At 42.1% G+C, this 18,651-nt stretch overlaps 1 protein-coding gene across 2 annotated transcripts in view; it reads right to left on the bottom strand.

Moving 5' to 3' along the window:
• The window catches only part of LARGE1 (LARGE xylosyl- and glucuronyltransferase 1), a 398,517-nt gene that overhangs the window by 162,309 nt on the left and 217,557 nt on the right, over positions 1-18,651 (bottom strand). For both annotated transcript variants that reach the window (XM_050926400.1, XM_050926391.1), the window contains exon 5: positions 17,677-17,800. In XM_050926400.1, the coding sequence (XP_050782357.1) occupies positions 17,677-17,800 (124 nt within the window). The remainder of the gene's footprint in view (positions 1-17,676; positions 17,801-18,651) is intronic.

The raw sequence follows: 18,651 nt of genomic DNA, 5'->3' as shown, positions 1-18,651 counted from the left end.
AGACCCAGTCCCTCTGGATCTTAACACATGGAAAGTAAACCCTTTCCCTCACCGTTGCCTCTCCCAGGCTTCCCCTCCCTGGGTTACCCTGGAAGATTACTGTGATTCAAACTCCTTGAATCTTAAAAACAGAGAGGAAAATTCACCTTCCCCCCTCCTTCTCTCTCCCCCTCCCAGACTCTCCCTGAGAGAGATAGTAATCCTAACACAGAGAGAAAATTAACTTTTCTCTCCCCCTTCCCTCCTTTCTCCCCACTAATTCCCTGGTGGATCCAGACCCAGTCCCCTGGGGTCTCACCAGAATAAAAAAATGATCAGGTTCTTAAACAAGAAAAGCTTTTAATTAAAGAAAGAAAAAACAGTACAAATTATCTTTGTAAATTTAAGATGGAATATGTTACAGGGTCTTTCAGCTATAGACACTGGGAATACCCTCCCAGCCTAAGCATACAAGTACAAAGTAAATTCCTTTCAGCAAAATACAAATTTGAACTCCTCCCAGCCAAATACACATTTGCAAATAAAGAAAACAAACATAAGCCTAACTCGCCTTATCACCTAGTACTTACTATTCTAAACTTATAAGAACCTGTATCAGGGAGATTGGAGAGAAACCTGGTTGCACGTCTGGTCACTCTCAGAACCCAGAGAGAACAACCACCAAACACTAACAGTACCCACAAAAACTTCCCTCCCTCAAGATTTGAAAGTATCCTGTCCCCTGATTGGTCCTCTGGTCAGGTGACAGCCAGGCTCACTGAACTTGTTAACCCTTTACAGTCAAAAGAGACATGAAGTACTTCTGTTCTATTAACCCTTAACTATCTGTTTATGACAGGACTGAGAAAAAGGCCCCTAGTTGAAAAGCTCCCAACAGGCCCTGATACAGGTGGCAGGGAGCAGAATAAATTGGGGACACTACCCCAGCCTGACTACCATAGGAATGGGGGCACTGACCAAGGGAGGGGACAAAGAAAATAAGGGCAGGCCCCAGTTAGAGAGGGTTACGGTGTTATTGTGGATTAGGATAGAGGTCCCAAATAAGAAAGTAACAAAAAAAAAAGCAGGTTGTAGGGTGAAGGTGCACTGTGAAATTGTCTAGGAGCATGGGAACCGATTTAAAATCGGTTTGAAGGCCCACCCAAATATCAGTATACTCCTGATTGTAAGTGTTTAAAACTTCCCAGTGCTAAGGGTCATTAATTCTTCTGGATCTCTCTTACATATTAAGAATGTGCTTCAACTGTGATCTCACTACACTAGCTTCTCACCTCTCCCCTTTGGTATATCACTATCTATACTAAAAAAACAGGGCAGTTTCACAAGGTAAAACATGAAAAGGCAGACTTCATAAATAAATCCTAACACTAGTGTTGGGTTCAATGTAAGCATCCTAGGGACAGTAAATTGAACTAGGATTTGAAGAACCAGAAGAGAATTACTATACAAGCTAACATTCAAGAACACAGAGGAATGTCAAGCCAAAATTATGTTGAGCTGTACAGATTTCTCTTATTCTCTAATTCCTGTCTTGAGCATTGGAGACGTAGCTTCAGCAGCCAAACCTGCAGCCTGTTATTTATTACTGGGTAAGGAGGGGGATACAATTGTGCTTACAAGCAAAGCACTCACCTCTTCAGCCAACGGACCAGATGAGCCTGTGATGTTGATTCCTCTCCAAGCAATGCCTCTACCCAAATAACCCTAGCCAATTGCTATTTCCCTTGGGAGAACTTCTAGAATATGCAGTCTGACTCCTAGAAGCCTGTGTATCCTTTGAGTTTCCTTGACAACCAGAATGTAGCCCATATAGCAGTCTCTGGCAATGTCCATTAAACTTCACACAGTAAACTACAATTTTTTACATGTTATTTAATGTAAATTCTTCCCTACATCACTTACAAAGGGGCTATGCTAGAGTATCTATGGCAGTACAAAGAGCTCCCTGTGCAGTGTTACAAAGCTCGAAAAGTTTTGGTTAATGGAGAGCTTTCAATGCTTGCTCAGCCCTCAACACTTCATACTAGAAAAATGAAGCCTTCAATCTTTATTTATTTTCTCAGTGTATGCCGTGAGTAAGGCTACGAGTCAGTCATGGATTTTGTGATTTTAGGTGACCTCTGCAACTTCAGCCCTGTGGCGCTGGCGCTCAGGCTGTCAGCCCCGGGCCCTGGGGTCCGGCTTCAACAAATCCACGAATTATTGTTTATTGTCCACGTCCTGTCTGTGCATGAACAATACAATTTTAAATATCTCTCTGTAAATAAAAAGCTAAAACATTTCTCAGCCCCTAAAAAGGGGAGGAGGGGCGGAATAAAAAATCTCTCAACTTTTTTCTGCAAAAAAAGACTGACTATAAGACTTTGTAACAGGCCGGAAGGTCAAAGTCAGGCTGTCAGGCTGCAGTGGAAAGCAAATTCTAGAACTCTGCACTGAAAATGCTGCCCTGCCCTAACAGTACCACACGGAAGGACTGTCAGCTCAAATATCACAGATACATCCCAATCTGGCAGATGAGATTAAGGAAGGAACTGATCCCCACTCAGGACACACTGATCAAGATTTTCAGAAATGGGAGCGTGAATTGAAGCTCCTGAGTCCATTTGTAGGCACCTAATCAGTAAATGGCCTGAATTTCAAAAGTGTTGAGCATCCAGCAGCTCCCACTGACTTCAACAGATGTGCAACATTTATGAAATTCAGGCTACTTACTTAAATGCTTACACATGAATTTAAGAGCCTAACTTTACATATTCATTTTTGAAAACCTTGGTCACTGAACACAAGACTTAATGGGTTTTATAAGTCAAAAAAACTATCATGAATTGCACCCAGAAATGAACTGCACTGCACTCAATGGAGCACAGGTGCTGCTCAAAGCTACAAGTGCCACTAAGTAAACAAACAAACATATTCTTTGCTAGCTGAAGTCTCCATGAGTATCCCATGAAGAGCAACTCAATCTACATATGAATTAGGAAATGCTACTGGTTTTTTATATGCTTTTGATATGGTCTCCCACAGTATTCTTGCCAGCAAGTTAAAGAAGTATGGATTGGATGAATGGACTGTAAGGTGGATAGAAAGCTGGTTAGATCGTCGGGCTCAACGGGTAGTGATCAATGGCTCCATGTCTAGTTGGCAGCCGGTTTCAAGCGGAATGCCCCAAGAGTCAGTCCTGCGGCAGGTTTTGTTCAATATCTTCATTAATGATCTGGAGGATGGCATGGACTGCACTCTCAGCAAGTTTGCAGACGACACTAAACTTGGAGGAGTGGTAGATACGCTGGAGGGTAGGGATGGGATACAGAGAGACCTAGACAAATTAGAGGATTGGGCCAAAAGAAACCTGATGAGGTTCAACAAGGACAAGTGCAGAGTCCTGCACTTAGGACGGAAGAATCCCATTCACTGTTACAGACTAGGGACCGAATGGCTAGGAAGCAGTTCTGCAGAAAAGGACCTAGGGGTTACAGTGGACGAGAAGCTGGATATGAGTCAACAGTGTGCCCTTGTTGCTAAGAAGACTAACAGCATTTTGGGCTGCATAAGTAGGGGCACTGCCAGCAGATCGAGGGAAGTGATCATTCCCCTCTATTCGACATTGGTGAGGCCTCATCTGGAGTACTGTGTCCAGTTTTGAGCCCCACACTACAAGAAGGATGTGGAAAAATTGGAAAGAGTCCAGCTGAGGGACACAAAAATGATTAGGGGGCTGGAGCACGTCTTATGAGGAGAGGCTGAGGGAACTGGGATTGTTTAGTCTGCAGAAGAGAAGAATGAGGGGGGATTTGATAGCAGCCTTCAACTACCTGAAAAGGGGTTCCAAAGAGGATGGATCTAGACTGTTCTCAGTGGTACCTGATAACAGAACTAGGAGTAATGGTCTCAAATTGCAGTGGGGGAGGTTTAGGTTGGATATTAGGAAAAACTTTTTCACAAGGAGGGTGGTGAAGCACAGGAATAGGTTACCTAGGGAGGTGGTGGAATCTCCTTCCTTAGAGGTTTTTAAGGTCAGGCTTGACAAAGCCCTGGCTGGGATGATTTAGTTGGGAATTGGTCCTGCTTTGAGCAGGGGGTTGGACTAGATGACCTCCTGAGGTCCCTTCCAACCCTGATAGTCTATGATTCTATGAAATTCTGATGTGAGTCAAACTATTACAATAGCGTGGTTTCATTAAACAAAACTACATTTGCTTGATCTCACAGCTATCTTGCTGGAGAAAATAGATGATTATGTCCATACCTGTTTTGATTACACTATTGATAGCTTTGTTGCTGCTGTGCACAGAAATATATATTTACCAATTGAGGTTCTGGCAGCTAACCTGTATTTAGCATAGGGCTGTTAGAGCTGTGGTTATCACAATGCTACCAAATTGGAGGAAAATACTGTTTGGTTTTTAGTGATCATCAATTTACTCAGCGGGGTCAGAAAACAACCTAAAATAGCAACACAAAGTTTAAAATGAAAGCAGGGGGGCAACAACAAAATCTAATTGTTAACCCTGGATGAGGACATTTCTTTATATAATTAACAAAGAAAGCTGGGCCATTTTCCTAATCAAAGTATTTTTAAATTCACATAGGGAGAAGGAGTTCTTTCTGCAGGGAATTTTTCCCATGCCCCTCCTCAGACCCATGAAAACATATCTTGTACTCATGGTACTAAAATAGATCAAGGCTGGCTCCACAACAGTCTCTCCTTCCCTACCACAACATCCCTCTGAGAAGGGGATTTGTTTTTCTTGAGGGGGAAGTGAGGGTGGTGGAGGGCTGATCTGACTCCTGTTACAAACCTCCTACTTCCTCCAAGGGGAACAGGAATCAAGATCAAGACTTTTGTCAAGACTGGGTTAATTTAGTATTTGTTTAGTAGACAAGATTTGGGGTGGGAAGGTGAGAATTCGGTATGAGTGAAATTCATGCCTGTCTGGCACATATTTTATTAGTGTTTTTACAAGTAAGTTTAAAAATATGTAAAAAACCAGGAAAAGAAAAACCAGCTGAGAGATCAATTCTGTGTGAGTGAAGGGCAAAGAATGAAAAATATGATTATTGCCAATAATAATTTCACCAGGACAAGTGCCAGTATGACTCTCTTTGCAAGTCACCTCTGCAAATGCAGTGCCTTTGCTTAGTCCTTGTAGTATATTCAGCCAACATTAACAAAAGGTCATGTTTTAATTTTAAATCCTATAACTTTAACCTTGAATCTGTTTTTTTTCCCCCTGGATGATTCACAGGCAGTGATTATATTGATATTCCCCCCCATAACAGGTCCTTACTATTTATATGAATGGTTGTCAAGGAAACCAGGTGCCGAGGAAAGCTATATAACTTGTCTGGATTTAGAATTTCTCATGCATGAGAGCACAATACAAAAACAGAGAAATAAATGACCCTGAAAAACAACCTCAGGAATACCTGGGTTTTCTGCAATTTTATTATTTTATAATTACTTTATTTTATTTATGTTGGGTTTTTTGTTATGACTCAGCATAAAGTTTGGTGACCTTAACAGAATTCTGACTTATCTCTTGCTTTGAGAACAGATAATACCTCCCATACACATATACAACAAATCTGGATACAACTAGTGATAGGCAAAACATTGAGATAAAAGTGAATGATTATATCTGAACCTTGGGGATGGATAATGGAGATCAACTGCAGATACCATACAGCAAGATACAACTGGAAAGGAAGATTCAGTATTAAATAACAAAGAGCACCATGCAGTAAAGAATAAAAAATAACTGCAAATTAATTTTCATCTATTTGCAACATAAGGCAGCCTCACTGAAGTCTGGTTTTTCTTCATCTTCTCCAAATCTTTCCCCAGTACACACAAATCAGGTAAGTGAGGAGGAAAACTTGACTTAAGAATGCCTTTTCAGCACTGGCTTCTTTAGTAACAATATAAAGCAGAACTGTCTACAGTGGGCCATAGGAAAGCATGTACCCAATGCGCTTCAAATGTGCATAAAACTGCATATGGCCACCATAAAATAAAACAGTTTTTCCTCTTTCCACACCTGCAGGCCCCACAGCATCTTCAGAGGGTCAGTAACAATGTTCTAATCTCCCTCATGTCATCTACAGGAGCCATATCCCTCCTCTCAGGTATCCATCCTGATTTTCTCCAGAAGATTTCCACTTCTACTTCCTCATTTCCTCCCTTCAAACCTAAAAGTACCTATCTGGTTCTCTCCCCTTCCACCTCTCTCTCTCTCTCACTTGCTTTCTTTCTGCCTCTCCCCTAGCCCCTGAGGTTCTTTTCATCTCCCCTAGGATCTCTCACTCTGTTCAAATCCTGAGGAACTCCTTTGTTCTTCCCCACTTTTCAGTGGGATAATCACTAATACCCACCTTTGGGGAGATGGAAAGGGCTAGCCACTTTTATTTGGTGCTGCACTACTACTTCCTGACTACTGAGTCCCAGCATGGTGAGACAGTAGGGAGGAGGAGGTAGGAGTTGTAGAGAGTGTCTCCAGAGGAGAGAGAGAGAGAGCAGTGTGATGTGCCAACTTCTCTCTCCTAGCTGTCCAGGAATATTTGAGCATGCAGTTGTATTTTAAAGAACCCTTATTGAGAGCGGAGGAACAAACCATCCTGATGTTCAGAATGAATAGCAAATATGGCAGGCAACCAGCTTGGCTTAACAGGGAAAACTTCAGTGAGCTTAAACACAAAAAGGAAGCTTACAAGAAGTGGAAGTTTGGACAGATGACCAGGGAGGAGTATAAAAATATTGCTTGAGCATGCAGGGGTGCAATCAGGAAGGCCAAAGCACAACTAGAGTTGCAGCTAGCAAGGGATGTGAAGGGTAACAAGAAGATTTTCTACAGATATGTTAGCAACAAAAAGGTCAGGGAAAATATGTGACCTTTACTGTATGGGGGAGGCAACCTAGTGACAGATGATGTGGAAAAAGCTGAAGTACTCAATCTTTTTTTTGCCTCAATCTTCACAGACAAGGTCAGCTCCCAGACTGCTGCACTGGGCAGCATAGTATGGGGAGGAGGTGAGCGGCCCTCAGTGGTGAAAGAACAGGTTAGGGACTATTTAGAAAAGCTGGACATGCATAAGTCCATGGGGCCCAATGCAATGCACCCAAGGGTGCTGAGGGAGTTGGCTGATGTAATTGTAGAGCCATGGGCCATTATCTTTAAAACTCGTGGCGATCAGGGACACCCCGGACGAATGGAAAAAGGCAAATATAGTATGCATCTTTAAAAAAGGGAAGGCGGAGAATCTGGGGAACTACAGACCAGTCAGCCACACCTCAGTCCCAGGAAAAATCATTGTGCAGGTCCTCAAGGAATCCATTTTGAAGCACTTGGAGAAGAGGAAGATGATCAGGAACAGTCAAAAAGGATTCATCAAGGGCAAGTCATGCCTGACCAACCTGATTGCCTTCTATGATGAGATAACTGGCTCTATGGATATGTGGAAAGCGGTAGATGTGATATACCTTGATTTTAGCAAAGCTTTTGATACGTCTCCTACAATATTCTTGCCAGCAAGTTAAAGAAGTATGGGCTGGATAAATGGAGTATAATGGTGGATATAAAGCTGGCTAGATCATTGGGCTCAACAGGTAGTGATCAGTGGCTCGATGTCTAGTTGGCAGCCAGTATCAAGCGGAGTGCCCAGAGGTCAGTCCTGGGGCTGGTTTTGTTCAACCTCTTAATTAATGATCTAGATGATGGGATGGATTGCACCCTCAGCAAGTTCGTGGATGACACTAAGTTGAGGGAAGAGGTAGATATGCTGGAGGGTAGGGATAGGATCCAGAGTGACCTAGACAAATTGGAGGATTGGGTAAAAGAAATCTGATGAGATTCAGCAAGACAAGTGCAGAGTCCTGCACTTAGAATGGAAGAATCCCATGTGCTGCTACAGCATGGGGACTGACTAGCTAAGCGGCAGTTCTGCAGAAAAGGACTTGGGGATTACAGTGGACGAGAAGCTGGATATGAATCAACAGTGTGCCCTTGTTGCCAGGAAGGCTAATGGCATATTGGGCTGCATTAATACGAGCACTGCCAGCAGATCAAGGGAAGTGATTATTCCCCTCTACTTGGCACTGGTGAGGCCACATCTGGAGTATTGTGTCCAGTTCTGGTGCCCCCACTACAGAAAGGATGAGGACAAATTGAAGAGTCCAGCAGAGGACAACAAAAATGATTAGGGGGCTGTGGCACATGACTTATGAGGAGAGGCTGAGGGAACTGGGCTTATTTAGTCTGCAGAAGAGTGAGGGGGGGGATTTGATAGCAGCCTGCAACTATCTGAAGGGGGGTTCCAAAGAGGATGGAGCTAGACTGTTCTCAGTGGTGGCAGATGACAGAACAAGGGTCTCAAGTTGCAGTAGGGGAGGTCTAGATTGGATATTAGGAAAAACTATTTCACTAGAAGAGTGATGAAGCACTGGAATGGGTTATCCAGGGAGGTGGTGAAATGTCCATCCTTAGAGGTTTTTAAGGCCCGGCTTGACAAAGCCCTGGCTGGGATGATTTAGTTGGGGTGGTCCTGCTTTGGGCAGGGGGTTGGACTAGATGACCTCATTAAGTCTTTTCCAACCCTAATCTTCTATGACTCCCACGGCAGGCTGGAGATGAAGGCTGCAAACCACCGTTTTTTTTTTTCTGGCAGTCAACCAGGAAAAGCAGAGACATGGTTAGGTAAAAGGCCAGAAAACCCAAGCATCTCACCAAAAGCTGGAGGTAAGATAGAGCTGGCTAAAGTTTGGCCAGGCATCAAACACAATCCATGGATGCCCTCTCCCTCATCTCCATGCAAAGAAAAGACAGCTCAATTGCTCAACTGCATACTATAAATGATAGTGAACGAAAACAAGCAGTTTGTACTAATCCATCAGGGAGGATTCAAATCCATGAAAATATTATAATTGTAGGCTGTTTAAGGTTTTTAAGTACGCAGATACGTGCTCATTATCTGCAGCCATCAGAGTTTCTGGCAAGCTTCCAAGCAATTCTTGAGGTCACAGTGTGGAGTTATCCAATCTACATTTTGCATGATGTCAAGATATAAAAAGGTATGTTGCCAGGGTCCACTGACCAGAATAAAGCACAATATGCTTTCCTCTATAATTGCACATTATTTATTATTCAAGATCAAGAACACAGTCAATCTGTCATGTAACAAAATTATAGTTGAAGTGGGAGCTTATGCTTTAGAAGATTTGGAGGGAGGTATAGTTCAGTGGTTTGAGTATTAGCCTGCTAAACCCAGGCTTGTGAGTTCAATCCTTGAGGGGGCCACTTAGGGATCTGGGGCAAAAATCAGTACTTCATCCTGCTAGTGAAGGCAGGGGGCTGGACTCAAGGACTCTTCCAGTTCTAGGAGATAGGTATATCTCCAATTATTTTTTTCTTTTTGGCAAAAGTCTCATGAGCCTATTTTAGGGTGTTAGAAGTGGGTAAAATAGTTTTACCTGAAACGAGTGGTGTTAGCCAAGACATGTCTGTCATAGAAGTAACTATCTAAAATAATAGCTAGCATGTATTTTTTCCCCTTTTAAGATGGGAGACTCTAGTGTGTGTCTCATATAGGACAGAATATAGTGGGGATGCAACTGGCGAGTGGTGCAGAAGACACTGCTCTAAGGGAAAAGATGCTCATATGGAGCCAATGGCAGATTGATGACACCACGATAACACTGATGGAGTGATCAAATAGATAATCTGTCTTTATTTGTAATTTTTGTATTCAGAAGGTAATTATCACAGATTTCTACCCACCCCCACCTCTTTATTTTTAGGTTTTTGCTCCCAGAACATGACTTAGAGGGACTTCAAAAGCTCAAAATTCAGTATCTGTTAACAGTCTCAACAGCAGGTGGCACACACTTACCTGTTGGTTAAGAATAAATGACTTATCCTGTTAGAAACCACCAGTTCTTTTATTTTTAGCAAAAGCAAAGTATTAGCAGAAAAATAAATCATTCCCATCCCCGCAGGGATAGAAGACAGGTGAGTGGGGAATCTATTACATTGCAACTACTTCTTTAAGAGCTCAAGAATTACAGGAAGGAATTTTATTTTTTTCCAGCAGTAACTATGATAATAGATGCTCATTCTTGGAAACTAAAAGCTCCAGGAATGCAGTCTGGAGAAAAAACACACTAATAACGAATAAAACTTATTATAGTTATGAGCAAGCAACACTAACAATAACCCAAAGAGGCACTGAATGTAATGGTACAGAAATGTATTTTTGGTTTATTTGTTTTCAATAGAAAGACACACGATCTCTCATAAACAATACAAAACTAACTAGAGAAACATTCTGAAAAAAAATACATAATGGGGGTGAGAGAGTAGAGCTCCTCCAAACCAAGAAACAACCGACAATTCACAGCAGTTGATGATCAGGCCCAGATTCTGTAATAATGGCAGGGCAAATATAATTTCAGATTGTAACAAAGTCCCAGGAGTGATGTTTTGATAAAGCATTTAAAGGAAAACTCCAAGTATCTGCCTGCAAATATCCTGGATAGTAACTGATCTGGGGCTGGCTAGGATCATTGGCATGACTTTGAATACATGTACCTTAGCATAGTATTGTATTTTATCCCTACCTAAGGAATAACAAAGGCGAAATGCAGAGAGGAAGACATCAAGATATAGTTCTTAAAGAGTCAGTTAAAACAAAAAAACTGGGTAGATATTCTAATGGCTTTTACCTTCTCTAGACAGAGGCTAAGGGGGTCCATTCAGTTGTAGAAAAGAGTCACATGAGAAAAGGCACAATCACTTGAGAAGATTAACAACAGATTATAATATACTACATTGAAATTTCATCACCAGTTTTAAGGAGTGAGTCCTATGCACCATCTTGTCCTTGTGAAACTTACTGTAGCTGGAACAACCACTTGAGTTTGATGCTTGTTTACTGTGAAAACTGATGTCACCATCACTAGTAATAAAACTTCACCTTAGGAACTCAAGTTCCCTGATATCAAGAGGCTCAAAAGATAGCTTTGTCATCATGGCAAAGACTATATTTATGGGGTAGCCCTTAAGCAATAGGCTTCTCATGAACTTCAACACTAAAGCGTGTACACAAACCCGAAGTTAGGAGGACTGTCTGTAACCCACACTGAGATAGATATTGAAGACTGAAATTGGCCCATCATACACAGATGCACTGTCAGAGAGATGTTGCGGCTTGTAACCACTGAGACCCTAAATGCTCTGGGAAGGTGTCTCATGAAGAGGCAGGTAGGTCATGGATAAAATGAGCAGCATTTCATCATGAGACTGAATGCTCGTAGCATGGTCCTTCCTGATACAGCCTGTCTCTTTATTATCCTCTCCGTACAATGCAAGGTATCGAACTCTTGAAAGGGAAAGGAAACATCCATGCCTGCAGTGATTCTATATATTGCAGTTGTTCATCAGAAACAAGCTAGGACCACGCTCTTTATGATGCTTTCTACAACTTCAGGACCCTGGTAGTGGTTTAGGCTTTTACTTGGATTCCTTCCAGTCTAGTCTGCCATCTTAGCTCAGCCTATCAGTCGGACATTGCAATATATGTACTCCAGTTCTTTGTAAATTCACTAAATGTTTTGTAAAAACATGGTGACTGGTATCAGACCGCAAAAGAAATACCTTGAACTGTGAAATGCCGTCCCACTATCATTAATGTGACATGGAGGTATCCCTTAGACACATGTAACAGTCTACAAGATCCAGAAAGCATAGCTAATATTGCTCTTTCCAGCTCCTCACCCATTAGTGGCAAAAAAAGAACTGATGGCTGAAAAAGGGCTGACCTTTATCTCTTATCAGCAGTTATAGGAGGCACACACCATTCACTGAAGAGACTGAAACAGCTCCACATTTCAAACTATATTACAGGCGTTCCCTCTGAGTAGTGCATTAGGAGAATAAATCCAAGAACAGTGATCTACTATAATACTTACATTTGAGGAAAAAAAATGTGTTTAATACAGCAGACCCCTGATACAGAAGCAATTAGCTCCCGTAGAATGTAGTTGCAGTACTGCAAAGCACCACATATGTAGCAGTCATTTCTGAGCACTTTCTCTTTTACAGCGTGTGGATTTGGATAATTTTCATAAGACTGGATTATTTTTTCTGGAAAAATCTCATGTGCAATCATTTGTCTTTTCTCATGCCCTGGTAAAGTTCTTGGCTTGAGATACTGCGTATCTTGGTACCATAATGGCAAAACTGAAGTACTCCAAAGAGGAGTGTATGCTGTTGAACTTTCAGAAAAGAGTATGGTGCATGTGTGTGTGTAGTGCACACCTGGTGGTGATGGGGAAGCTTGGCTCATTAATTACTCAGTCTATGCATGAAAGAAAAGAAGAATGGCAAGAGTAGTTTACCATTGAAGGTGCAATGAGGGCATTGGTTTCCCTGCGGTTCCATAACAGAAGGAGCCCCAAAGGGAGCTCACAATTTCTACAGTACAAAAATGAACAAAAGGTCTCAAGCAGGTCGATTCCAGTGCCAGTAGCCAGCATTAATTGGCATAGTGGGCTGGGCACAAGCCTTTACTATTGAAACTCTGGTTCAAATTCTGACTTGGGACACTGGTGACAATTAGTTTGGGAGTCTCTTAATTCACTCCTGTGAATAGCCCAAAAACTCTATATCACATCACAGCACAGTTAGCAGTCTTTCCTCAGGATAGGCCCTAGACAGGATTATTAGGGGTTGTTGCAGGCCAGCACTGGGGTATACTGGCAGAACTCTGTGGGGGAAATGCTGCACTCAATGTCTCAAATTGACCCATAACCTTTAAAAAAACCAAGCTTCCATGACACAAAGCTCTTCCGTAGCAGTTTGTCTTGCTTGTCTGGTTGCCTGCTCCCCTTCCAGAGACAAGTTTCCAGGGAAGGCTGCTCGTAGTGTGCTCACCCACTTCTAGCAAAAGGATTGTAGGCACATGGGTATTTCTGGAAGTCTTCTCCAGCAGCACCAAAAGCAATCCATGCAACTGACAATCCAGTCATTTCTGGTCTGCCTTGCTGGATTCCCCTTTGTTTCATTGCAAGTCTTGTATTGAACAGAAGAAATCTCAAGACCCACATTCAATGTGCTTTTATCTTAGGTTTTTTACCAAAATTCAGGGTCTAAGTAATGATGGAAAACATTCGATTTTTTAATTTATTATTTTGCATGTACTGGTTCGTACAACAAAGAAATTGGGACGACAGAGAAGTAGCACATGAAATTGGGACGACAGAGAAGTAGCACATAGGCTACTGAGTATGTATGAATAGATCTTCTGGGAGCATAACAAAGGCTCTGTTGTGCTACAGATTTTGAATTACCATCCATTTTTAGTGGACACAGATTCCCTCCTAACTAGTTTGCTGGGAAGAGACATGGCCTTCAAAAACTAGTTTCCTTAAACCCAATCTGTAGCAATGAAAGACAAAGGAAGGAAAACAGTACAGAAAGTTTAACATGATAGGAATGTATTAACCATAAACATTTTTCATAACCTATATTTTCTGATTTAGGGTGTCTAATGTTAAAAATGTGTAACAAACGACCCCAGATTAGTGTGGGACAGAAATAAAACCAGATCTAAAATAATGTAAGGCTAGTGGTGGGCATCCATTTCCATAGAGTTTCTCTTACACAGATTCTATTTTCATGGGTCTGAGATCTTTGTTTTGTTTTGCTTTTTCTTTACCATCCCTTAAAAGGCAAAGGCCCAGGGGAAGGAGGAATAGATGTATAATAGAGAACCATATACACAGCTGCGCCACATTACAAAGTCAAATCGCTGCGCTCCAGATTTAAAAAGGAGTGTTTTAAGTATTCACAGTAGCAGGATGAAACCAGATTTGTGGGATTGTTGGGAGTAGAAAATCTGGATAATCAGTGGTCTTTGCTATCTTTTTTATCCCCTTCTTCTTGCAGCGTAGGCCTGCAAGCTTCCCCAAAACCTTAACAGAGATGTCATCTAGTCAAGAGCCTTATTTTCACTCCCTTCCTCTGGGACACTACTTGCTGTAATTCTAAGGGAAATAATATACATTTTAGAATCTGCCAAATATTCTAAGCCCCAAATTCTACAGATTAAAGTATATAATCTGGTAGGGAGTGTCCTATGAATCCTAAACAGCGATTTGAAAACAAACATTCCACTGCTGAGAAATTCATCTCAAAAGACACTATTTATATAGGACCTAGGCAAAACAACCCCCTTCAAAATAACCCCCTTCTTGACTGCGGAAGCAGTCAAGAACTAAAGACTATTCTAAGGACTTTGTGAAAAGGCTTGTGGAAGCATCATGGATGAAGTAAACAAAAACTCCTAACTCCTGCTCTATTACGAATAATGGGTGTGTATGTCCCTGTTTACAAAATGAAGAAAGGACAAAAGCAGAAAAAATTTATTTCTGAGCTACTAACATGGTGCTACAAAACACAGCGAATAAAAGGAAAATTATAAAAACGATACTCAACAGCATCTTAAAGCTGGCTGTAAAACTTCAGCATTTGGGACTCACATAGGAACTGAATGATTTCAATGGAACAGCAGAGAGTCATTAAAAGCAAACATAATACACACTATATCGTGTATATGTCATTTCTGACAATGGTACAACTGGTAGCAAATTATTCCACAACCTGCATATGCTTTCCTAATACTGACCAAGGTAATAAGGTTCCCACAAGTACGTGTGAAAAACAAACCCAAACAAGTCATACCAAATTCACTACCAAGATTACCTCAGAAATATCAGAGTAGCCTTTTATTGGCTTCTCCAGAAAACACCAATTTGTTGAAACCAAATATTCTGCAGAAATGTTTCAGTTTCAACAAACTTCTGTGGAAACACAAGGCAGGTTTCCATTGGAAACCTGGCAGGCTGCTGGGGAGCTCACAGTGCCAGGGCACACAGCTTCCAGTCAGCATTGCCATGCTGACTACCTCAGAGTAAGGGACCCCAGAGCTGCCAGGCTGCCTGGCAGCCCGGCTCTAGCAGAGGGTTCACAGTCTAGGATCCTTGCTCTGCAGCAGGGTGCCTGGAAACCCAAGCTCAGAATGGTGCTCTCAGGGCTTCCTTACTCCCTGCCCTAGAGCCAGGACTCTCAGGGCTTTCAGGCTCCCTGCTTTCTGCAGGGGAACCCTCTAACTCTGAGGGGCAGCCTGAGGAGTCTTCTAGTGCTGGGAAGCAGCTGACTGCTCCATTTCATGTAGGAAAAAATCAGACTGAAATGGTTTGATTTTTCTGAAACAAAAACATTTTGGAATTTCTGTTCCATAGAATATTCTTAGTTTCAACCTGCTCTTCCTCAGAAACATGCTGGTACATCCTACTGCAAACTTGGCTGAAACTTGCAGGAGGACCTGGATATGATTCAGCATTATACGTGCCATGTGTTGTACCCACCCCTTAAAACTCCACTGATATCAATGACTCTTCGCAGTAACAGGGTCTGGTTCTATGCTGTCATATTCACTCATGTTGAGTATTATTTCATACTCTGACTAGGCTCCCTGAAATCAATGAAACTGCTTGTGTAATATGACACACTTTAAGTATGGGTGGCTGTATTGGGATGGTCTACTTTCTGTACATGTCAATAATTGCACCACGTAAGATCTCTCTGTTACCTTTGACTTAACTAGCTTGGAACAGACCCAAAGGATAATGAGGAAAGGACTAGCAGATCAATCTTGCCAAACTGAGATGCTGAACAGGTACTGTTTATGCTCTACCATCTACTGTCGGGGACATATAATATACCTACATACAAACCATAACATCCTTCTCTGCAATGAATGTTCACAGCACTAAGGAAGGTACCTAGCTACCTAAGTTGATAACTGCCTGTTGCTTCATGTGGAAAAGATGTTAAAATAACAAAAACAGCAATGAACAAAGTATTTTGTTCAAGGATCATCTTTCACTTTTACCATCTCTTTCCACAACATTTTGTTCTCAAGATCCTAGCAAGTGGAGTGCTTTGATTTTATCTTAATTAGCACAGCAATTTGCTAAAATTTGTTTTTCCCTTTCTACAGAGTCTTGATCAAGTTCAGCAATGAGTAGATTGATATGCTATACAAATTACTGCCACTATCTCCAAATCCGAAATTTTGAATAGCGAGATATACCTGTACAGCTGAAAAACATGCAGCCCTGAAACTCAATGTTGAACCACTATGATCTAATTAAAACTCTGTAATTCTGCTATGGAAAGATGATTACTTTATGTTTGGAATATGATTTTATTTATTTATTTACACTGACAGAGCCTTCCTCAACTCCTAATTATTCCTTTTGAAAGGCAGTCCAGACAAAGCAGCAAATTATTTCTAAAAAATTATCAATACACCTCAGAATGTGTGCTGTTATGGTGTCTCCAGTGCTTAATTTGTAATGAAAGAGGTGCCAGGCCCAAGCAACTAGGTGCTGGAGCTCAAACAATTTTTTTTTACTTTCATAACTGATGAGGCAAGCCCAGAGGTGCCAGGGCTATAGATTGCCAAGCCTAGAGGTCCTGGGGTTCAGCCCTGGCATAAATTAAGCACTTGATGTCTCAGACTATGACTATGATTTTTGTCGTGCAAGTTTTTAGTTAATTTCATGGCAGAGATACAGGGGAAAAATCCCAGTCACTGAAAGGTTTCATCTCAAGGTGGTGGGGGGGAGGAGGAACAAACCCACTCTGCATTCACCCTGTAACAGTGTCCCACAGGGCTGAGCCTGGTTCCCCATTCTGGGTGTTGTGACTTTGGGTGCTAGCTTGCAACACTGATCAATTTTGGCCCGTGCACCCTTCCATCTCCATCTAAGGAGGGGCAAAGACGTGTCAAACCTACGTGGTGCTGTGACCACATGGACCAGGTCACAACACCTGGAGTGGGGAGCCAGACCCACAGGAGCTGTTGCTGTGGGAGGTCTCAAATGTTATTAAAATTCACGATTACCATGAACACTGTGACCTCCGTGCCAAAATCATAGCCTAAGGCCTTGTCTACACTTACTGGAGGACCGATGCATGGTGATCGATGCATCAGCGGTCGATTTAGCAGGTCTAGTGAAGACCCGCTAAATCAACTGCAGATCACTATCTCATCGACTCCTGTACTCCACCTGAACGAGAAACCCAAGGGGAGTCAACGAGAGAGTGTCTCCTGTCGACATAGTGTAGCGTGGACCCCGCAGTAAGTAGATCCAAGTATGTCGACTTCAGCTACGTTATTCACGTAGCAGTAGTTGTGTAAATTAGATGGATCTCCTCCCGGAGTGTAGACAAGGCCTTACTAATACACATGCCTCAGGAGTGCTAGGAGGCTGAGTGCTTTACAGTATGAGAAGCTTAAGATTCCATCTGTTCTGCAAGAAAGCTGTGTCACTTATACAGGGAAGAAATTTTATTCAATGTAATTCACCTTGAAGGACAAGAAATCTTCTGCAAGGCAGGTAGGATTTTAAGGCTCCTGGACTAGATGTGGCACTAATCACACAGTGTGGTAGTCATAATACTTTAGGCAACACAGAGTTCTGGTTAGTTCTGAGTTCTCAAACACACAAGCTGGAATTCTTGTCAGCCAATCAGAATGCTACCTCAAAACCAGACAAATAAAGTGGAAATAAAAAAATAAAATAAAACGGCTTGAGTTTGTTTTGTTTCTCTTTACCTTGAGCTCATCTGCATCATAGAAGTCTATGCGCACAGCAGGGACCATCCAGGTCTGGAAGAGAGTCGCCAGGATCTGTTTGGCAATAGCATCTGCAATGAGGTGGAAGTGAAGAGGGTTTCGCCTGGTATAAAAAGGGAGAGAAGGAGATATACAGACCTTTGAACCAAGCTCCAATTATAAACAAAGGACACTGAAATCTACAAAACTTTACCCAACTCTACTGTAGCATGATAACATACAACACCTAGCACAACAGAGTCCAGGTCCATGGCTGAGGGTCCTAGGTGCTAACACAATCCACGTGTATTAATTAATAATCACAGAAACACAGGATCAGCTTTTCAGGAGAATGTGCATCAGTGTGGTTTTATTTACTTCAATGGAGCGATGCTAATTTACACCAGCTGAAGATCTGGCCTAAAAAGTCCAATTAGGTCTTCTAAAAGAAAACAGTCCCCTTTGGAGACCTGAACTTACAAGGTGCTTGCATTTACTCTTCTGGGTTACCCTGCTGGTCTCTCTGTGTGATGACAATACTTGCCCCCGGGGAAGCAGGGAGATGAGAGGTTCAAAAAAAACCCCAAACATGGTGGTGATGTTCCAGTCCCATTGCGCCTGCACACACCATTGATTCAGAACACATGTCCAGTGATGCTTGGCAGAATTCTTTTTTTTTTAAATTTCAATGGGAAAAAAAATCAATTTTTATTTTCAACACTACCCCTCCCCCATTTTTATCAATTTTAATTTAATGCAAGTTTCTTCAGAGTATCAGCGGCCTGGAGGAGCCCCCAACGGGGGAGAAAGCCACCTGGCTTCTGAATGGCTCCTTTCAAGGGCTCGCACTCATCCTCCTCGTAGTTTTGGCTAGGGGTCTCTATACTGCCCTACCAGCCCCGCATCCACCTCTTCTACACACACCTTGCGCCTGAGGGGATCATGTGCCAGTCATGCAGAGAGCCCTCTGCAACC

The sequence above is a fragment of the Gopherus flavomarginatus genome, chromosome 1, assembly GCF_025201925.1.
Source record: "Gopherus flavomarginatus isolate rGopFla2 chromosome 1, rGopFla2.mat.asm, whole genome shotgun sequence".
NCBI lineage: Eukaryota > Metazoa > Chordata > Testudines > Testudinidae > Gopherus > Gopherus flavomarginatus.
The sequence above is the reverse complement of the archived record's forward strand: the minus strand, read 5'-3'. Positions and strand labels throughout refer to the sequence as shown.